Consider the following 22,294-nt stretch of genomic DNA (forward strand, 5'->3'; position numbering starts at 1 on the left):
ACCGGGAGCCCGACATGAGATTCGATCCCGGGTCTCCAGGATCACGCCCCGGGCCAAAGGCAGGCGCCAAACTGCTGCGCCACCCAGGGATCCCCTGAAGCATTTTCAAACTCCAAGAAGATATAATGCAAAGAAAATTTTATTTGTAGAAATACATTTTGACCATACAGACTCCATAATAGTACAGGGTTGGGCAGTTGAGTGGGGGTGGTCAGTAATTATAAAATAAGTCTCCAATTTTCACATCAGAACTTTTTCCAGAACCCACACTTAATAGCCATTAGTTCTCTTTTAAATATCTCATAGAATCTTGGCAGTCGGTAAACAAGTCCTTAATCTAATAAAATAAATAACAACCCTAGCCACCTCTCTGGAATTTAGAGGCTTTGTTTACGAAAACCTGTAGTCAGGTTATAAATACAATCCTTGAAATTTTTTTTATAAGTCTTATCTTCACATACAAAAAATAAATAAGTTAAATAGAAAAAAATAAATAAATATATTAACCAATAAATACACCCAATAGTAGAAAAGATATTATTAAAATCTTATAAAACCATGGGCTAAATTAAGAGTGGGAACACATGAGGATAGCCACAATAAGGAAGCAAATAATAAATAAATAAATAAACAACACACGGTGACCCAGCACTAAATTATGTAGCAGTGAGTTGGTAGTTTGCGATCCCCTTCTGCCAGTACCAAGGACTGGGACTCTTGGCCAGCACTACTGCCAGTAGGGTCATCATTCTCTTCCCCTATTCCATCTCTTCCATCCATTGCAGGAGAATGTCCAGCTCTCCCAAAGCCTTCACCACTGCTGCTTGAGGTGTAAGCTGAAAGACACATGCTTCTGTGGTGAGCCTCTCCTAAAAAGACAACATATGCTCCTAGGTTCATCCTCTCCTTTCATTGGTAGGTCTGCAGGGGATTGTAAGCACAATATTCTTTTCAAGATGGAGAGCCCGAAAGCAGTTATGGAATTTCAAGATCCCCAAGAGTCAGGGAGCTCCTGGAGTCCATTACATAGAAAAAAGTGAAGCTTGGGGGGAGAATTCATACTACAACTCAAGCCTTTTGAATCACAGAGATAGAGTAATTAGGCTGTTGTTGTTGTTAAAGGTGTGCGTGAATGTGTGTGTGTGTGTGTGTGTGTGTGTGTGTGTGTGTGTGTGTGTGTAGGGGTTACCTACTGTGCAACTTTAATTGAACAAATATTTATTGTGTTAAGCATTGGGCTGCTTAGGGATTCAGAGATGAGCGGCACAATCCCTACCTACCTCCCTCAGTCTAGTGAGGGAGGCAGAAGCAGACAACTAAAATGTAGTGTGGTGGACAGAGGATGGAGTCCCCATGGGATGACAGGAGAGGCACCTCGCTTTGAGAGATGCAGTCAGCCTAGAGGTGATGCTAAGGATGAGTCTTAAAGGATGAATAGGGATTAGTCAGTGAGCAGAGGACTCCAGGCCTTCCTGGCAGATGTGCTGAGGCACTGAAATGAGAAACAGCATGTGTGAGACCTGTGTGAGACTGTGACTGAGTGCTTTTGAGGGCATGTGTAAGTAGGTGAATTTTGAAAAACTATTGCCTCTTGTTTGTACAGCTGGAAGATCCAGAGGTCTCAAGTGCCTTGATGGAATTAGAGCCATTCCCTCTTGAACCCCAGAGTGTGTTCCAGGGACAGCAACACTTCTGGAGACTGGATGCATGTCCTCTGGGCTAAAGCAGAGGGGTGGTCCACATGACCTCAGAGGGCTACTGGGGACTACAGGGTTTCTACCAGTGTGAATATCCATCCCACCCATCTGTGATCTCAGTTCTAAAAAACGCACCCATCCCAACCAAGGCCCAAATTGCTATACCTCTTCGAAGTGACTCAGAATCTGGCTGTATTTCTCCGTTGCTTCCTCTCCACAAGAGCATGTCATATGTGCATGCTGAAAAGAATGCCGCAGAATAATAGATTTTTTTATTAAAGATTCTGATTTTCTGCCCTTGCCACTGTCATAAAGTAAGGAGAACTCTACTCTTTCATCTGCATTCTTGTACATACTCCATTCCTATAGAAAAGTCTTTTCAGACCTCATCATTTGAGATTATAAAACTAATGATCAACCAGAAGAGGAGGCCAGCTTTGTAGGCTCAAATATGGGGCTCTTTGTTGGGTCCCCAGGTCCTATTCAGACCTTATCTTGATATCGAGTCCAATGGCTTACTGGGAGGCTACCTGGACACAGGATACACTAATATGTGGTAGGATCCTTCACCTACAGAAAAGTGTAATTTCATGCATAATAGATAATTATCATGAACATCAAATAGCATTTTGTAGTTATGTAGATTTTTTTTTTTTTTTGCATGGAGCGTGTACCCAAAACTCAGTAAAACTGAATTCTTATTAGCTAGTCATGCACTACAAGACAGATTATGAGAACTTTTGGACTCAGCTTTTTTATCCATCAAATGGAGGCAAGAAAGAGCTTGGTTGCTAAGTCATTGAAGTTATGTGCAGTAATGGATGCTTTTCCCTTCACTCACACAGAGCCGGAGGTCCTTCTTGATGGTAAGAAAAGAGTTGGCAAGACTGCTGGTCTTCCGGAGGATATGGTGGTCAGGAGTCTGATAGTTTTTGAATACCCTGTCCAGGTAGAGTCTCAGTACGTGGCGAAGGAGGCAGCACTGATCTGCAGGCTGCAAAGAAGACTAGTATGTTGGTTGGGGGAAGGTGTCCCGGGACAAGACCCAGGGTGATGGAGATGCCTCCAAACCATATATCCTCCCAGAACTTTTGGGACCAAACACATACCTTTGTGTCTTGCAAAGACTCAGTCTTCCTCAAGATTCTGATATCAATGACTTCATCTTTGGCTTGCTAAATGGAAGAAGGCAAGGCAACGAAGGACAGGTCAGTGACTGCTGCCAGGTCTTAGACATCAAGACCTCTCCTCTTTTCCCTGCCACATGGCCCAGTGGACAGTGTCCCTTTCCAAAACACTCTTAAATTATGAACTACAACTACTTCTTGGGGACACATCCTCCCCGATCAGGAGTCCCCAGCCTATCTCTTTTTGTGATCACACTGCCGGGCTGCCAGAGGACCGAGAAAGACAAGGAGAGAAGGAGAAAGACAGCCACAGGGGCAGGGAGGGGTTGCCTCCCTCACTCACCACACTGTCCCGTATCTCAGAAAATCCATTTCGCATTTCCTGAAGGTTTGTGGTGATCACACAGCTTCCCAAATGGAGTGTCTTCAGCCCAGCAGAAGGTGTCCAGAAGAGATAAAATGCAGCAGAGAGAAGGCAGATGGGAAGACCAGAGGCTTTCATCTTGTGCCAGAATCTGAAGACCAAAGGAGCTAGGAATTCAAAGGAAAAAGATGACTTACTGATTTTCCCAACATCGTGTCTTAAGAAGCCAATCCAGTCACCAGGGACATGCCTTCCGCAGGTGTCCCCTGGTGAAGCTCCATAGCTCTGTCTGGCTTTGGACAGTCTGGCCCATTCATCTAACTTACTAAGAGAAGCTGCTGAGCCTCCTGAGAGAAAAGACGGGTGTTTGTTCAGGGTCTGAGTGTGAGTTGGTGCTACAGGTCCTGACTCCTTTATTCTGTCCCCAACCCAGCTCCATCGTCATTGCCCAGCAGGTAAGCCCTGGAGCAGCAGCCACTTGCTGTGAGTAGACAGAGGATTACATTTCAGGGAAAATGTTAAAACTTGTTTTGGCGAATTGACGTATACAGTCTTCCCTTCCAGAATGCCAGTGTAGCTCGCTCTTCTGGTCCCCTTAGGCCTGCAGGGGAACTGCAGGAAAACAAAATCTCACAGGAGCTGCTGATGAGCCACCAAAAACACTTGGATAAAATTGTCTGTGGATTTTATGGCCACCCCCAGGGCAGAAGAGCTTAGCTGTTTGGTATTTGTCTGGAATTGGGTTGGTTATTTGGGGATAATAGATTTATTTCAGTCCCAAAGGCAAATAGAAAATCAATGATTTCATAATAATTCTCCTGCCAGGGAAAGTCAAGATCTGATGGGCAATTAGCCCAGTTACACCTAACACTTCTCCCTCCTGAGGTGTCTGAGCTCCACAGCACCCTCTACAGGGAGACTATGGTCAGACATCTGAGAGGAATGACCAGGGTGCTCTCTCCTGGCTCTGCCCAGGCTCCCCCAAAGAGGAGAAGAAAGGCAGGAAGGGAACTCATTTCTTCTCGAGATAGGCTGCTCCAAATGGTGAAAAGTAACAAGGCAGGAAACCACAAATGTTGGAGATGATGTGGAGAAAGGGGAACCCTCCTGCACTGTTGGTGGGAATGTGAACTGGTGCAGCCACTCTGGAGAACTGCGTGGAGGTTCCTCAAAGAGTTAAAAATAGACCTGCCCTATGACCCAGCAATTGCACTGTTGGGGATTTACCCCAAAGATACAGATGCAGTGAAATGCCGGGACACCTGCACCCCAATGTTCACAGCAGCAATGTCCACAATAGTCAAACTGTGGGAGAAGCCTCAGTGCCCATCAACAGACAACTGGATCAAGAAGCTGTGGTCTATATATACAATGGGATATTCCTCAGCCATAAGAAAGGACAAATACCCACCATTTGCTTCAACGTGGATGGAACTGGAGGGTATTACTCTGAGTGAAGTTAGTCAATCGGACAATGACAATCATTATATGGTTTCACTCATAGGTGGAATATAAGAAACAGTGAAAGGGATTATAGGGGAAAGGAGAGAAAGTGAGTGGGAAAAATTAGAGAGAGCAACAAAACATGAGAGACTCCTAACTCTGGGAAACGAACAAGGAATAGTGGAAGGGGAAGTGGGCAGGGGGATAGAGTAAGTGGGTGATGGGCACTGAGGGGGGCACCTGATGGGATGAGCACTGGGTGTTATACTATATGTTGGCAAATCAGACTCCAATTAAAAAAAAATATATATATATATAAAGAGATAGGCTGCTCCGGAGGAGGGCATTTTATAGTGTCTGCTAAGTTTTAAAATAAATTATAATGGGCTGGGATTAGGGTGAGGGAAGGGAAGCACTCATCCCAAGCACAAAATTGATGGGGGCACCCGAAGTCGCAAAAATCAAGATAAATAATATTTTAATGCAACATCAGAATTAATTTTAAAAAAATCCATAATGAACAACATATCAGCGTTGTAAATAAAGACGGAATCTGACAGGGCCATGCTGAGGCATACTCGCTATATGTTCCCATTGAAGTAGGTTGTCCCAGTTTGCTCAGGACTGAGGAGGGTCCTGGGACACAAGACGTTCAGTTCTAAAGCTGGAGAAGTCACAGGTAAACCTGAATGCTTTGGTCACCCTACATCTATGTGACCCTGGACAGGTAAACGCGCCTCTTTGAGTTTTGTTTTTTTAGCCCCCAAAATGGTGCTAATAACATTACCCCAGAAACTTGGTTTTAGATTTAAAGAAAATGATGCATGATTTATACATCTAAAATATACAGATAATATACATCTAAAATAAATCAGAGTGACCAATTCATTTTTAAGAGAATGATGTTAGTTGCCTTGAGTGTAGGGGATGTATAGTAAATATCGTTTAAATCCAAAATTCGATTAGCATTTTTTTGAGCACCATCTTAAATACTGTGTTAGGTACTGGTGTGAGAAGATAAACATGACAATTCTCCACCTTAGGACATTTTGTTCTTTTGCAAAGTGCTCCTTTAGATGTAGCCCTGAACACACCTGGGTAAGTGATGGGGAGAACTAGCCCGATACCCAGACCTGTGTGAATAGTGTTGAGAAAGGGAGTTCTCTTACCCGAGTTCAGGAAAGGCTGCTGCTTCTGGTCTCCTGCTGCTTCTGGTCTCAAACCAGAAGCTTCCAGTGATTTATATATGTCACATAAAGGAAGTGAGCTCCTGCAGGTGAGTTCTGAAACTCCCCTGGAATTTCTCTGGTGGCATTGCACTTCCTCCCATCCTCAGGCAGATTAATTGCAGGCTGTGTTACCTCAACACCTTCCTCCTAAAGAAGGCTTCTTGGGAGACTCCTGGTTAGAGTTTTTAGGTAATGATGGTGCCTCTTTCTCCCCAGCTCCCTTCCAGAAGGAAAATGGTAATCAAAGCAGGAAAGATTACTGAATTACAGCAGAGAATTCTAAGAGGTGTTTTTGTCCCTCCCTTTTGACTTTTGTTTTTTGAGATTTTATTTTTAAGTAATCTGGACACCCATTGTGGTGCTGGAACTCACAGCCCCGAGATTAAGAGTTGAACGAACTACCAACTGAGTCAACCAGGCTCCCCACCCCCTCCTTTAAATCCAGTTCTCCTTAATCAGGTTTCTCCCCAGCCCAGATACTGGGCTAGCTCCTTCTGTTTCTCCTTTGCATTTGTTATTTCCATGATTTCTCTCCAACAATGACCACCCTTCATTCCCTTCACTCGTTATTAAAGAATGGACCCCAATTCTTTATTTTTGAACTATTTAGGGTCACATCAATCCATCCCTTTTCTGACTTCTACTTGCAGATTTTTCTTTGGCAGGTGAAAGAGTCTAATGTTGCCATCTGTTTCATAAACCTTAGCCTTTTCTCCCTAATGACACTGAAAGATTTTCTCAGACAGGGATTAATCCATCAAGCAGAACAACACTTCCAGGTAAGATTAAATCAAAGCACCTAGGATTAACTATACACGATGATTTGAAAACTATCAAGTTGATAGAGATTATAAGATACCCTTTTTCAGCTCATTTCTTAATAACTAAGACTCTGGGGTCCTATATTTGAGCCATGGTTTATAGGATGACTTTCCCCATTATTTCATTTTTCTGGATTTCAGTTACATATCTGTAAAATAAGAGCAATAGAATAGGTAATGTATAAGATCTTTTCCAATTCTTCTTCTCTTTTTAAAGATTTTATTTATGAGAGACACACGGAGAGAGAGAGGCAGAGACACAGGCAGAGGGAGAAGCAGGCTCCATGCAGGAAGCCCGATGCAGGACTCGATCCTGGGACTCCAGGATCATGCCCTGGGGCCGAAGGCAGGTGCTAAACCGCTGAGCCGCCCAGGGATCCCTTTGAATTCTGATATCCAATTTCACTATGATTCTTTGCTGTTCTACCTTTTGGGTCAGAACATTCTTTTTAATGTCTTTTAGTGTCTTCCTAATGTTCCTTGAAAATGAAGGCTATAACTTTTCATTGTAACGCTTGATAAGTGTTGAAAATATGTGTGAATATCTAATCTAAATACCTCTTGAGCTCATGCTTGTTTTTTCATCATTGTTGCTAAGTAAATCAACACTCATGATCTTCCACAACCTTGAGTAAAATAATGAGAAACATGGTTTGACACGAATACTTGAAGTCAAAACCTTCAGAAAATATAAGCTGTTCTCATGGTAATCATTTCCTTTCCTTTAAGCAAGAAGAACCCAATTGTTTTATTTGAAGTTACCTGTATAATCAACTTAACTTATTCATGTGCAATCCTGATTCTACTTTAATAATTGAGTCTCTCCTTTCCCTACATTGAAGTACTTTTTTTCTCTTAAAATTCACCGAATAGATCCCATTCCACTCTGTACACCAATTTGACTCTCCTTCTCTATAAGACTGTCTCTGCCTCACCCTAACACCCCCCCCCCTCTCTCTCTCTCTCTCCACCCCCATTCCCCAGGACAAAATTGGTCCCTTTCACCTGTGGGCCTTCACTCTGTCTTGCATATACTTCTTTTGTACTTATCACAGTTAACTGCAGGGTTTTTGTTGTTGTTGTTGTTGTTCCATATCTAGATCTCTCACTAGCCTGACAGCTCTATGTTCATCTTTGAGGTCCCGACACTCAATGGCTCCTGGTAGATGCTCAGTTAATACCTGATAACTATTGAATGAACATACTGATTTAAAATCATGTCTTCTTCATGTTATATCCCAAAGCCACAGGATCTCAGGCTTGGCTGAACCTAAAAATACAGACACACAGAGCAATCCATCATTACCAGACGGCCTGAAATCAAGAGAGAGACAGGAGGACAGGGAGATAAGCATAAAAGATAAGCTGGTTTGAGGTCAGAAGTAATAGTGGTCACGTTAAGGAGTTTGGATTTAGCCAAAAGCAAGGAGTTACGAAGGCTTCCAGCAAGGAGCAACATGATTGGATAAGCAAACTAGAAAATCCACTCGAAGCAGTAAAGACAGGGAAGAGTGGGGTCCAACAAAGGGCTTTCAGGACAGAAAGGACTAGGGTAGCGAACCTCGCAGTATAGTTGAGGACTAGCAAATGGCCTAGCTGACTGCAGCTGAATTTTGTGTAGAGGGGCAATAGGAGATCTGGTTGGAAATACGACTTTATCATCAAGGACATCATGTCAAGGAATGTGAACTTGGACTGGGGATCTAAAAAGATCCTTTCTAGCTCTAGCTTTACCTGTAGCCCGCTGTGTGGTCTTGGGGAAATCATTTCCCTTCTCTGGATCTCCATTTCCTCATCTGTACATTATGGGGAAATTAATTAAGTGATTCTAAGTCCTTTTCATTTCTGCCTTTTGTTTCAGGGATTCTTTGTCCTCGCTGCCGCCAGCCACCACCTCCACACACACCCCCAGTGCCGCCCACTGAAGCAGTAAGGAGCCGTGAAAGGTCTTAGAGAGGGGGAAGAGGTGTGAAGTAGCTGTACTAACCATGAGATCCTCAAGGGCAGCAGCGTGCTTGGTGTATTTTAGTGATCAAATAACATGCTTGGCAGATGATGCGGCTGTGGTGAAGAAGTGGGGGGTACATTTCATGAGCCCGTCAAGATAACTCTAGGAAATAGGGTTTTAGGTCAGCATATAATCGGTGCCAGTGTAACTATAAAGGTGAGCTGGGCAGAGAAGAGAAAAGAAGAACCCCTTCTTATGAAATAAATTCAGCTTCCTAACCAAGCCATTTTTGGGCAGGAAATAATTTTCTAGAAACCAAGAGTAAAACCCAGCCACTCCTTTTTTCCCAAGGCAAGTCCTGTGTTTGCAGCTCAGGGTTTTTCCTATCTACAACAACGTCACAGTTGCTAGTACGTGGGCTTCCTCCCCAGTTGCATCACCTTGGAGGGAAACACTTGGGTGTTCAGGTTCTGCTGAAGGAAGAGCCTCGCTTCCCTGGGTGGGCAGGTAGACACCATCCTCACTCCCAGGCCTGCAGTGTGGGAGCTTTGCCCAGCCTGCGGCCTCTGGTACCTCCCCTGGGGTCCCCCCGCGGGGTGGGGATGGGCGGAGCAGCAGACACCATCTGAAGCACATTTTCAGTTCCCTGTCCTCAGAGCCTACAAAATGGATGACGTCATTTCCTCTTCCTGCGTTTTTCCATCATGCTCTGTTTAATCAACTTGACTTGCTGCCACCCTTTCTCTTGAGATTTCCTCTGACATAGCTGGGTCCCCAGAGTTGGCCAACGCCTCCGAGCCTCTACCTGCAAAGTGGGAACCCCTGGGAAACCCCACCCTGGACATAAATTCTGGGAACAAAAATCCAGACATGGCCTTGGAATAAGTTTCCTCATCTAGAGGAATAGGGATGAACTTAATTCTTTGCCTTTTAATTCCACAAACAAGCATGGAGACTCCCATGTGTGGGCATGAGCTGGATGGTCCCAGGGCACCCAAGGGAAAAGATTGGTCTCTTGAGACCTCTATGTGGGACTCTGAGCCTTGTAGAGGAACAGAGCCCTTACTGTGGGAGATCTTAACCTAGGAGAAGGTGGATGGGAAAAAACCACATCTTTTCTTTCCCCTAACCTCTGAGCAAAATTTAGCATTTTCTTTGATTATGGGGATATGAAATGAATACAAAACACAATAGTATTAGCAGTATCTGTGACTTTGTCACTGAAAAAAACATAAATATTTTTGCATAACATTACTGTTGTTTCAAACACTTCAAAATATCATTTATACTCATCGCTACTTGGCAATGTCAGTAGCTTGCAGGCCTGCCTGCTGCTGAGAGTCTTGTTAATGTATGAATAAAGAAGCACATTTATTATATATTACCTATGGTCATTCTATATTTTGATAGTTGTATTTTAATACAATTGGTTTCTTTTGTAAGCCTATGTATTCTATGCATTTAGAAACATGATTCTGAGTAGGGTCCATAGGCTTTGCTATATACCAAAGAGGTCCAGAGCACAAGATCCCTGGCTCTAATGGCAGCTGCAAAGACCCACAATTATGACACAAAGTGGGAGAAGAAGCAGGTTATTGATGGAGGTGATGGGAGAGATTGTTTGTTATCAGCATATTTCTAGAAAATTCAGAGTCTGCGCTCAGCAGAGGCACCCAGGGTTGGGGGTGGGCGTGGAGATTACTTCTTTTTTTTTTTTTTTAAGATTTTATTTATTTATTCATGAGAAACACAGAGAGAGGCAGAGACACAGGCAGAGGGAGAAGCAGGCCCCATGCAGGGAGCGCGACGTGGGACTCGATCCCGGGTCTCTAGGATCATGCCCTGGGCCAAAGGCGGCGCTAAACCACTGAGCCACCTGGGCTGCCCTGGAGATTACTTCTTATCTGAGTTGGTTTCTTAGACAGAGTCTGGTTTGAGAAAGGCTTTGAAGAACTAATGACTTTATGAGGTTTGGGGATGGAGAGGCTATGGTAGGAGCAGAAGGACCTTTGCTCCTTCCTGTGCTATGACTAGAACAAAGTTTCTGAAGCAGAGGGCACTTCTAGAAGTATATGAGGGAGGGCTCCCCTGTGGGTCTTGGGTGGGGAAGGGGTGGCAGATATTGAAGAAGGTTGAAAACGCCCAATACCATGAATGGTGAACATCAGTTTGAGGCCATGGCACTCTGAAACCTTCCATTTCTAAGAACCAATGACCAGTGTCCTTTGGTGACGCTTGGGTCAACATTGCCCACGTCGCAGGAGCTCAGCTGACTTGCTTACTGATTCATTTCCCCAACTAGATTCAAAGCCCTTTTTCAGGCACTGGTTGCTCACAGAAACTAAGATCTCTGACATCCAACAACTGTCCCATCGGACGTGGTTTCTGGCTCCCCGGGCATAAACCCAGTGCCTCGGCGCAGTCCTCCGGGGGTGACCGCCAGTGGCCGTGGTCTGTTCTCTGCCTCAGTTACACTGTACTCTTGGTGGGCTAGGTGTGGACGTGTTAGAGGACTGAGTTCTTGGGTTCTTTCTTTCTTTCTTCCTGCTCACAGGGCTCGCGGCCCAAAAAACCTGAGAACTCCCTGCCCCAGAGGGAAGGTGCTGCTGCTGGCCTTGTCAGAGCAGAGGACGTGCCGTAGCCTGCAGTTGGGACCATGCTGCTCCCAGGTGTGGAGGCACCTCGGTTAGCAAGATACCCAAAGGGCTGGCTGGCCCAGGAGAGGGATGGGAGGCGCTGACCTTCAGGCTTCAGGATGTGGAGTTAAAGACCATAAGACAACAATCAGGGGCAAAATCAAAGCCAAAGCCAGAGGGGTCAAGCAGAGGGGAAAACTGACTCCTTGCTCCAGGCTAGAAACAGGGATACCAAGCAGATGCATCCAAAAAGCAAAGCCAAGGTTTCCTCCGAGAGAGCCACCTCGATAGCTCGGATTGGCTTTGCATCATGCACACACTAATTTATTCAAGGCCTATTTATATCCTGAGGGCGGCCACTCGCGGTGTAGCTGCCCCCATACCAGCAAGTCTGGAAAAACAGAGATGGACACTAGTGGATCTTGGACTTGTCCAAACCTGGAAAACCGCTGTGGGTCCCAGGGCCCACAGATGGGGATGGGGTAGGGGTGGAGACGAAGGAGCAGGAGGAAGATTGCTTTCTGTCCCAGGGGTGGAGCTAGGGTTCTCGGGAAGTTCAGCCTGGGTTGGGGCAGAGATGGAACAGCAACAGAGCGTGACCGGAGGCTCTCCTGTTGCTTGTAGCACTTACTGAATGCCAGGCGCTGAATACTTCATAAAATATGAGCTCATTTTACCCTCAGGCAACCCATGAGGTAGGTAGGACTATTCTTTGCATTTTCCAAATAAGGAAACTGAGGCACAGACTCTTCTTCATGTCTAGGAAAGTGACCGGATGGAGGCATCCAGACTAGAGGCATGCTGGGGCAAACGTCCCTCCTCGTACAAGCTGGATTCTGAACCCTCTCGGGGCCCGGTACCTGACCAAGCCTTGTGCCTGCATGGAGGAGGCTTCTTATAGGACACTCTGACCTGCTGAGAGTGGCTCCATGGCCGAGGTTTGAGACTGGGCCAAGCAAGTGGCTCTCAGAAACAAAACTGAAAGGAGAGACTATTTCTAGAATACTCTAGAGCTCATTCATAACAACTTTTTAAGATTTTATCCTCCCCCAAATCCCTGGGCCAAATTTGATATGCTGGTCCGTGAAGCCACCTCCAGGAAGGAGTTTGTTTCCCCCTCCCCGACCAAGCATTCGTTCTCTGCTGCCTGGGAGGTAGCCTGTGATTTGTCTGTGCGAGGGGTTGTGCCGGGCATGATTGAGGCAAGGTCGGGCAGACCCAGGGAGGGGTCCCGCACTGGGATGGGTCGGTGGCTGAGGGAGGACAAGTGCAAGAGGGTGTCTGAGCAGCAGAGAGATTCAGGAAGACAGGTGGAGCCTGGCTGGGGGCGCAGAAACTGCGAGTTCCCTTTGGGGGGCTCAGCTGACAGCCTCCTGCAGTGCAGACCAAGGCCAGTGCCTTTTGTCTTGTCTCACTTGCTAGTTTAAAAAACACAACAGTGTTTTAAGGGAAATAAGATCAGAAAAGTTGAGAATCGTTAGTAGCAAGCGTCATTTCAAATGATCCATACTATGGATGATGTTCCGAGTCCTCACAGCGATTCCATGAGGCAGCTCTCTCCTGCATTTGTACCAAGGAGGAAACTGAGGCTCCCATGGCCCAAGGTCCTATGGCAAGGGCAGGAGCTGGGTTTCACACCAAAGCCCGTCCTCTTATCCTCTTGGCCGATCTTTTGGGCAAGATCACAGTTCTGAGAGACAGTTGCCTTAAGCAGGCATGGCTGTCAGCGATTTGCTCTGAGATGCAAGGAGGAGAGAGTGTCCTCCAGGGGTCAGAGGACTCATGTGACACCTCAGGAGCTGGCCTCTGCTTCTTCGCCTTGTGTTGGCCCCTTGATGAGCGTGTAGCTTTACAAGATTCTTGCTAGTAAGTCCAGGCCCTTTGTCGTACATCTGGGTTTGATGATCTGCGTTGCTTGCATCCAGCATAGCAATCCAGGCCCTGGATGATACAGTCTTGGCCAAAATAAAGTGCACCCCCCACCCCCAGCCCTGCAGCGAGGGGAGAGAGCGCAGGAGCCAGAAGATGGGGCCTGGATCTACCGTCTACATCTGCATCTCCCGTCTCTCAGCCCCGCGATTTGAGGCAAGTCTCCCACCACCCTGGGCCCCAGCTGCTTTCCCTGCTCACTTGCGGGTGAGACCCCGATCTCCTGGGCCCTCCGGGACCCGAGCGGGGGCATACATGTAAGGTGCCTGCCATGGTCCTGCACAGGCTGTGCGGTCCCTCCCTTTACACCTAAGCGGTGGAAGGAGAGCCCTAGTGCAAGGTGCAAGGGTGCCTGCGCGCCCGTAGAGGCCCCAGAAGGGATGCTCCGGGGGAGAATTCTAGACTTGGATGCTCAGCAGGCATTTATTAAGCACCAGCTCCGTGATGGCAGGAAACCAAACAACGACACAACGGCAGAAACAAAACCGTCACCCTGTACCAGGCCACCACCACCCTCTGCCCCAACGGGCTGCAAAAGAGGCAGGGTATGTTCTTCTAGTCTGGAAGGAAAGAAGGGACGGGTGCACACGGGAAGAGGACAAAGCGAGACACGCAGACTAGAGATAAGAAGGAAAGAGAGGGTGAGATCTCCTCCTTCCACATTTCTCACCGCCCGCCTCCCCGCCTGGGCCGTCTCCTCCTCCTCCCCTCCTTCTGCTTCTGCAACCAGGCAGGTGGAGCTCAGGAGCCCAGGAGAGCTCCTTCCCTGCCGGCCCCCCTCCACCTCCACCTCCAGAGGGGGTGCAGGCTGTGCAGGTGTCCATGCAAAACGCATGGGCAGCATTCCAGCCGGGCTGAGGGCCCGGGTGTTGGGGCCGGACGTCCCGAGAGTGAATCCCGCTTCCACAGCCAGCTGCATGGGCCTAGGTGTGCGTGGAGCCTCGCCAAGCTTCAGATCACTTCCTCTGTGGGATTCGGGGGGTCGATAACCTTTGCCTTACAGGAGCGTCGTGAGGACTAAGGAGAAAGGAGATGTAAAATCTCCCCCTGGGGGCCTGGCACAGAGTGAGCGCTCAGGACGCTGCTGCTGGCCTGATAGTTCTTTCTGGAAACCAGGTTCCCGGCTCTGCTGCTTGTGAGCTGTGTGACTTCGGGTCAGTCACTTAACCTCTCTGGGTCCCGATTTCCTGCGTGGGTTTAAACATCTGTATTGTTAGGATTCAATGCAGTGTTTTTTTTTTTTTTTCCATTTTATTTCATTCAATTAATCTTGCTAGAGGATTGTTGTGAGGATTAAATTATAGATCTAGGTATATATTCGTATTATAATACATTAAGTGTATTTCAGGGACTGTAGCTACCACGTAGAAAGCACTATTTAAATGTTTGCTATTATAATCGTTTAGGTTCATCCAGATGATTTATTCAAGAACAGTGAGTTTAATACCTAGTAGGTGGCAGGCAGTGGAGAAACCAAACTATCCTCGCCCTGGTGGAGCTTACATCTGACTCGGGAAATGTAATGTGGGATGCTAGGGAGGCCTGAAAGGGGTATAAGCTGTGTTAAAGGTGGAAATGAGGGTTTCTACTTACATAAGATGCCTTTTAATAAAGGCCTCCAGGAAGAGGGGGTGCAGGCTGTGCAGGTGTCTGGGGTCACCTGGGCCCCAGGGCAGGCATAACAGATCAGAATGCTCTAATGAAGCCGGTCCTGCCCTCATCCAGCTGGCTCAGGATGGCTGCTCCTCCAAGGTCACCTCGCGAAGGCGGAGGCCTCAGCAGACAGTCCGCTTTCTCTGAATGGCCCATTAACCCCCTCAGGACACAAGGCTGGATTGTTTTCTAACCCTACCTCTGCGTTGGCATGTGTGTGCCCACGGAATGCAAAGGCCCTACGAGGAGAACATGCCTGGTGTGTTGGGGGAACACAGAGTAGGCCCATGTGGCTGGGTCGGCGTGAGGCCCAGCAAGCGGTCGGGACACGGTTGGAGGGCACGTTGCTGGGGAGGCAGTGTCTGCAGGTCGTAGGGCGCTCTCAACCAGCTTAATGACTCTGGCTTTTAAATGAGCACCCACGGGAGATTGTATAGGGGTCGTTATCCACATTCCAGGCAGCTAAGGACCTAAAGAAATTTAGTGACCTGCCTCAGGCAGTTCACGGCAGGAGGAGCCTTGAGAGCGCATCCCGGCCCGTTGGTCGGCGCTCTATACCACACCGTGGAGCGCCCACCCTGCTGGGGCTCCTACAGGGCCCTGCAGCACCCTTGAGGCTCACGGCAACACCCTGAGATGGTGCCACCTTGAGATGGTGCCTTCCCCTTCCTTTTACAGAAGAGGACACTGAGACAGACATGAGGAGTTAGTGCAAAGTCCCATGGGACTGGAGCCAGGTCTGTCCGACCAGAGATCTGCCCTGTCCACTAAAGCATGTTCTGTGGGATCTCTTCCTCAGGTAGGAGTGAAGAAAGGGTGCTTCAGCCAGCCAGTGACTGTATAAATGTTGACCCAGGGCAGCACATAGAACGTGCTCGTCTCAGCACCCGGCACTTGGCAGATGCTCCGTAAGTGCCAGTTGTTATCGCCACTAACCATGTGAGGAGGGGCCTTCTAGAAGATGGTGCCCATTTGGCCTCTTTCCAGTGGAGCCTGGGCCCAGACCTCTTTACTCAGCCTAGCCCATGCCGCGGGCCCTACTTGCTCAGCTCTGTCACCAGGACCATCATCCCGCTGTCAGAAACATCCTCCCTCTAACGCAACATATATACTCATGGAGGATGAATTTAGGGTCAGAGAAGATGTATCCAGGTGGGGGGCAGAAAGAAAATAATAACAGACAGAAACAGAGACAGAAAGAAGTGGAGTGATGTCAAGGAGCCAGTGGTCAGAAGCCCTGCGGCCATCATCCATCTTCTTGATCACTAGGTGGAGGACAGGGTGCTGGGTGGAGGCTTTGGGGACCCGGGGTGCAGCCCTTCTCCGCACTGACTTGCTTTGGGACTCAGTGATTCTTGTCCCTCACTAGCCTCGGTTTCCCTACCTAACGTGCATTCCTTAAGGCCCCTTTCACTTCTACTTGTCACCACGGTTCCCTGACTGACGCTTGCTGAATGAGAAGACACTTCCACTGGCTGGTAGAGAACGGAGTTTATTCAGGGAAGTCGGTCCGTACAATATGTACTACAGGGCATCGCTCCGCTCGCAGCCCAGACACAGCATAAACACGTGCACAATAAATTAGGGGAAGCCCACCCGTGCCCGCCACGATGGCCCTCAGGACCTGTCGACAGATTGGTTTATTATAAATACGACAGGGGACGTCTGGCTACCTTCGGGTGGGGTCGGGCAGCCTGGGCCCAGCGGTGGGCCTTGCAGCCCCATCCAGGACCTGTTCACACCTGGATCTCTCCCGGCAGTATCCCAGCCCCAGGGGAGAGGATTCTAACCCCGAGAGAGGTCTCTTCCTCTGCATGAAAAACGGGGCCTTCTCCATCTCCCTCCCTCGGGGGTGGTTCCTCCCTGGGGTGTTAGGCCCCTGTCCGTCAGGCAGCCAGAGTTCCTTGATGATTCTTGTCAATCCAGGCTAGCAAGACGTCAAGCTCTCCCAGGGACTTAATGGCAGCAGACCGGACCTCCAGCTGAAACCAGGCAAATCATCGTAAGAGCCCACCTTTCTAGGCTATGTAAATCATTTTCAAATCTTGCCCCGTATTCCAGTCCTCGTGAGCTTTTCCTTTAATCCATCAAGTATATTGGCAGAGCATCCCAAGTTATCTAACAGGCCACCCAAATTGCCTTCCCCATATGAGCAGTTAAATCAAGTCAGCGACTTAGAAACAAAATTAAAAATTCTTCATTCTTTGCCTCTGGTTTTCTTTTCCATTTTTTTTTCGTATGAAAAGAAAAAAAAAAAAAAAAAGAACCACACACTGGCCTTACTGGCCAAGCCCTTTGCTTGTTTTCCTTTTCCCATCAGCTGGCTTTACTTGTGCTTTCTGAGAAAGCCTCAACTCCAGTGGGTTGAGGAGCATGCTGGGTAGGAGGACATTGTCCCCGTGTGACATGGGCAAGCACCGAGGCCCTAAAGACAAATGTCCTCCCCCGCAGTGTCACACAGACAGTTGGAAGCAGAGCTGGAACTAGAACCCAGGTCTCCTGACTTATTCCACCCCCTTGCGGCGGAATAGAGGGAGAGGGTGAGGTCCAGGTGTATATCCTGGGGAGCCAGACAGCAGGGAGTCGAGTCCCACCTCCACCACTTGGTTGCAGTAGTTAAGTTGCTTAACCTGTTTGTGCCTCAGGCTCCTGATTTATCAAATGCAGATAATGGTTCGCAGCATCGTAATGAGGAACACACGTGTTGGTATTTGCAGTGTGTTTGGAAACACAGCGGGTTCGTGGCAAGAACAATACAAGGCTTAGGCATTGTTCTAGTATTAGCCTCCCGACTGGTCAAAGCCCTGGCATCGCTTGGGAACGTGGTTGAAATGCAGAATCGCAGGCCTCCTTCCACACCTCCCAAGCCACAAGCTGCATTTTCTGTTGGCAGAGTCTCCAAAGGACGCATGGGAGAAGCAGGCTCCTACTCTACCTCTATGACATGTGCGCTCTGCAGCCGCACACACGTGAGCAGCCCTGTTCTGCGTCACCCCGCAGGATGCCGGTGGCAGCTATGGACCACAGTGACACCTGGCAGGCAGCATGTTTGGTGTCCAACAGCTTACAGTTCACCGAGGATCCTTGCTCCCTCTGTAGCACGCCCACCCAAAAGAGTGCGTGCTTTCCCCCCACAACTTAACGGGTTAGCTCTGATCCGTGAGGGCAGGAGAAAACCGTGGAGGCGTGATGGAGAAGGGGAGCCCAGGAGACTAGCAAAGGGGCTAAAACCAACACACTCTTTGCGGACACATAGAATTGGGGAGATGGGCAATAGATACTATGGAGTGAGTGGGCGACTCAATGAGCAGACAGAAGGGTTGGCCCAGTCTCAGTCATCCACGCCCCATCTCCAACTTCCACATCTCCCCCTGCCTTCTCTTACCTGATCGTAGTTGTCGTGGATGATTCTGGTGGCATTGGTGGCTGCCTCCCTGCAGTGACACTGCCTCTGCGCCTGCTGTGATCAAGTGGAAGAAGCGCTCGTCAGAGGGCCTCTCCACCCAGCCCACTTCTTCCGCCCGAAGAGAGGCACCCTTGTTCCCAACGTGGGTCAGGTGGACCAACTCAGGTTGGAGCCACAAGGGGCAAGTCACAAGTCACCTTGTGTGTGACCAGGGCTTTTACTATGTCTGGGTTTACAGCTCACCCGACTGGAAGGGCCAGGAAAGGAGAGACCAAGTGTCTGTCTCGTCACCACTCAGTGAAGGCCGCACCCCACAAGGTAGGCACGAAATATTTATTGGACTAGTTAATTAATTAGTTGATTAAATGAATCTTAATGTAAGTATGGCAGGGATCATGGCTTCTTCTAACAATTTTAGAATCCGAGGCACAGAAAGGAGAGATAATTTGCCACAAGGTCACATGCGTACCCAATGGCAGGGATGGGGCTAGAACCTAGGCTTTCTCCTGGTCCGAGTTTGTGTTGGTTTGTTTGAGTTTGGTTTTATTCCTGCTGTTTGTTTTTAATAGAGCACAATGAATTTATAGGCAACCCGCAGGGGTAGACCATGGGATGCAACAACCCAGCTCAGAAGTTAATGGGTTTGGAAACCCCGAAGGACCACAAACAAAGAAACTAAAGAGATGCATATGATTAGCCTGGACTCCTGGGCATGCCTGTCTCCCAGGCCAGCCCTGACATCCCTGAAGGAACACTTTGATATAAGGCCGCCCCAGGAGGATTCTCCATGAGGAAGTGGGGTCTGATGAGGTATCAGCCAGGAGGAAGCCCTGAGGAATAGGTTCTGGACAGTTCTCCTCATGGATGACAGGGCAGGGGATTTCCTGGGAGGCCAGGAACCCCTTCAGAAAGGCTGAGTGGAACCAGCATGTCCTGGGCTCGCCCTGGGGCTGTCAGGGAACACAGAGTCCTGATGTGACCACTCACGCATCGTTGCAGAGCCTTGTGCATGTAGAGGAAAGAGTTGGCAATGCTGCTGATTTTCCTCAAGATTTGGGGGTCCAGCTCCTGATGGTCCTTGAATACTCTGTCCACGTAGAATGCCAGGAGGTTCTTGGTCATGCAGCATACGTCTGAGGGCTACAGATACAAATTAGAGAAAACCCCGGGGGCCTTCTTTTACTGTCTTAGAGACCAAAGCAAGTCTTTGTAGGGCCATCAAGGAACAAAATAGCTAAATCAATTTTTTTTAATAAAAAAATTCATATTAGTCTCAGAGTATCCATGTCCTCTCAGCACATCAAAGATGCTTATGACAAAGGCACTGGAGAGAGATGGCAGCTCCTCCTTCTTTATGGCCAGGAAATAAAATAGCAAGCGATGGAGCCCAGGCACAGTCTCGACCTCTCTCTACTGCATCCCAGCACATCATCACTAACTTCAGCTCAAACCCTTCCAGGAATTCAGTGTCTCCCCTTTGAAAGGACCCATGTCTGAGCAGCCTTCTGGAAAAGGACTTCCTTATGCTGTGCCGCCGTCCACCCCTGGCACTCTCTCACCCCTCAACATGCACATTAAGACATGCGTGTGAGTATCCGTCTCTGTGTGCACGGGGCACGCACTGGCCACGATTCCTTCCGTGGCAATGACATCGTGTTGGTCCTGACCGCCCTGCTCTCCTCACCATCCCAGTCTGTCCTTTTGAACCTGGCGGGGATCATTTGAACGGAGCTAAGATTGGCAAGAGTGGAAACTGTTCACAGCTGCAGCAGTGGGTGCATCTGGGCGAGTGTGCAGCTGGCAGTGTGCACATCCCTCCAGGGGGAGGGGGGAGCCTTAAATTCCCAGGACGCAGCTCAGAGCAGTTGGCCAGGCTGAGTTTCCTTCTAGCAAATTACAGCCTGCCCCGAGCGCCAGGGAGCTGCTCTGCAGATTTAGGGTCCCGTCTGAGAAGGGAGGGGTGTGAAGCGGGATGGTGCATCCATCCTCGTCAGCATTAAAGCAGCAGAGGCTCCTTGGCCCCCCAAGCAGCCTCTCCTAGATGGTAAACTACTTGTAATGCAAAACCCCCCTCCTCCTCTCCTGCCGGTTCCCTTGACCAAGGCAGCAAATAGTTGCACACCTTTGTTTTATCAGGGAGGGAATATGATAAAGACTTGCGCCCTCATTGATGCTTAGGCCACATCAGCCATTTCTAGACCTAGAGAGGAGAAAGCATCTGGGGACAGAGAGGGCTTAGGGGTTCAACCACTGGCTCAACCACAGACTAGACATTTTCTCGCCCAAGCTGTCAATTTGCTTATTTGAAAATGGTGGCTCAGGGGTACCTGGGTGGCTCAGCGGTACCTGGGTGGCTCAGGGGTACCTGGGTGGCTCAGTCGGTTAAGCGTCTGCCTTGGGTTGAGGTCGTGATCCCAGGGTCCTCCCTCTCCTTCTGCCGCTCCCCACCTTGTACCCTCTCTCTCTCTCTCAAATAAATTATTTAAAAAAAAATACAATGATGATTCTGGAATAGGTGGCCTTCCAGGTCCCTTCCAGCTGCACTCTCCTATGAGTCTGTCATGTGGTTGGCTGGACTAGCACTTAGTAAGTAGCAACATCTACTTACAATAAGTAGATCAAGCCCAACACTGCCTCGAGGAATTATCTTGCTCAGAGAAGCCGAAAGAAAAGAGAAAATAAAAAAGTAACTCGTTGCAACTCTCCTTTGCACTCTGGCAGATAAATAACTGAAAAAATATGAAAGGATTTTTCTAGAATGCTTACAAGCACTAGGAGGAGCTCATTTTTAAGGGCACTTTTCAGTGGCCCCTTTTGTAAATTCTTACCTCGTCAGTCAACTATTTTGTAACACACTCAACATCTCTGGAGGGTTGGACTCATCTCTTTAGTGGCTTTCCTGCCTCACACTTTTCATTGTAAAGAACATCACCAGACAATCTTTCAGAAAGATCCTGTGGTCATGGAGTCTTTGGCTCAAAAATCTACAGTGATTCCTTATTGCCGTATCACAAGGTCAAGGCTCCGCCTGACTTTGAAGGTTCTTGGTAAGATGACTCCAGTGTATTTCTCCGCTTCATCCTCTTCCGCTCACCTGACTCACTTGCACACCCCTCACACCACAAGCCTGGCGGCCTCGCTGTCTCCTGACACACCGTCATTGATCTCACATGTAATTTCCCTGATCTCCAATCTCCTTCCTCCTTGAACCACTGACCCACAGCCAACTCAGCTTTTAAGTCACTGCTCATTTTCTCAGCTCCCCCGTGAAAACCTTCCAGAATCGCCCTAAGCCACAGAGAACCTGCCTCGGTTTGAGCGTGTGGCACCCCCAATCCCTCTCTAGGTAGGTGGCGCTTCTTCGATTCCTCCTAGGGGTCTCCAAGTCCCTGAGACACCAGTGTGCCCTCGCACATCAGCTGGCAAATGAGAAACCAGGAATATTCAGAGAGCACGCGGGAGATGGGGAAGGAGAAGAAGACAGGGTGGGGATTTCTTTCTCAGACCAGGGCCGCTTCACCATAAAAATAAAACACAAAAAGAGCAGATGCGGGCCGATACCTTAATGCTATGCAGGGTCTCCGATGTGGACAGGATGGTGACATTTTGGAAGGTGTCCTTAGCTTGCTATGGAGGGAAACACAAGGACAGACAGACACAGCCAATGAGTACTCCATGTCCCCCCTGAAGACACAGAGGCTGATGAAAAGGAGCTTGCTCTTCAAGTTAAGACGGAAGGTGAGACACGTCCCCTTGCCCACACCGTCACCCTCAACCCATACTCACGATGGTTTTTTTGATTTCTTGGAAAGTCTCTTCTACTGGGTGGATGTCCATGGAAATCAGACACCTCCTCAGGCCTCGGGCACGCACTGACCACAGAAAGACCATAGCAGCCACGAGCCAGAGGGAAACTCGCTGTGCCTTCATGTCCTGCAGGAAGGGGTGGGAGTCAGCTGCCCGGCTTAGAGGGGAAAGCAGCGGAGACCCCAGACCAAGATCCCCTTTGGACCGCGCAAGGCAAGCCAGACAGCCACCAAT

General features: G+C 48.5%; 2 protein-coding genes across 3 annotated transcripts; both read right to left on the reverse strand.

Annotated features, from left to right (window-relative positions):
- Positions 1–758: 758 nt before the first annotated feature.
- IL20 (interleukin 20) lies at positions 759–3,326 on the reverse strand. Of its 2 annotated transcripts, XM_025987295.1 has the most exons (5): positions 3,168–3,326; positions 2,807–2,872; positions 2,539–2,691; positions 1,863–1,937; positions 759–836 (listed from the first exon to the last, which is right to left on the reverse strand). In XM_025987295.1, the coding sequence occupies exons 1-5, from the start codon at positions 3,324–3,326 to the stop codon at positions 759–761; spliced, it is 531 nt and encodes a 176-aa protein (XP_025843080.1). The 2 variants fall into 2 exon arrangements, with proteins under 2 accessions (XP_025843080.1, XP_072589783.1); XM_072733682.1 differs by lacking the exon at positions 1,863–1,937.
- Positions 3,327–16,733: 13,407 nt separating this feature from the next.
- IL19 (interleukin 19) lies at positions 16,734–22,183 on the reverse strand. Its single transcript, XM_025987292.1, has 5 exons — positions 22,040–22,183; positions 21,815–21,880; positions 19,241–19,393; positions 18,233–18,307; positions 16,734–16,829 (listed from the first exon to the last, which is right to left on the reverse strand). The coding sequence occupies exons 1-5, from the start codon at positions 22,181–22,183 to the stop codon at positions 16,734–16,736; spliced, it is 534 nt and encodes a 177-aa protein (XP_025843077.1).
- Between the last annotated feature and the right edge of the window lie 111 nt (positions 22,184–22,294).

The sequence above is a fragment of the Vulpes vulpes genome, chromosome 13 (genome assembly GCF_048418805.1).
Source record: "Vulpes vulpes isolate BD-2025 chromosome 13, VulVul3, whole genome shotgun sequence".
Taxonomy (NCBI): Eukaryota; Metazoa; Chordata; class Mammalia; order Carnivora; family Canidae; genus Vulpes; species Vulpes vulpes.

Coding starts and splice junctions, on each gene's coding strand:
- IL20 (XM_025987295.1), bottom strand. CDS start 3,326: ATGAAAGCCTCTGGTCTTCCCATCTGCCTTCTCTCTGCTGCATTTTAT. Junction 1,938..2,538: donor AGAAGGACCTCCGGCTCTGT/GTGAGTGAAGGG, acceptor CATTCTTTTCAG/CATGCACATATGACATGCTC. Junction 837..1,862: donor TTCTGAGTCACTTCGAAGAG/GTATAGCAATTT, acceptor TGTGTCTTTCAG/CTTACACCTCAAGCAGCAGT.
- IL19 (XM_025987292.1), bottom strand. CDS start 22,183: ATGAAGGCACAGCGAGTTTCCCTCTGGCTCGTGGCTGCTATGGTCTTT. Junction 21,881..22,039: donor AAGAAATCAAAAAAACCATC/GTGAGTATGGGT, acceptor TTCCCTCCATAG/CAAGCTAAGGACACCTTCCA. Junction 18,308..19,240: donor ACAAGGCTCTGCAACGATGC/GTGAGTGGTCAC, acceptor ACTTGATCACAG/CAGGCGCAGAGGCAGTGTCA.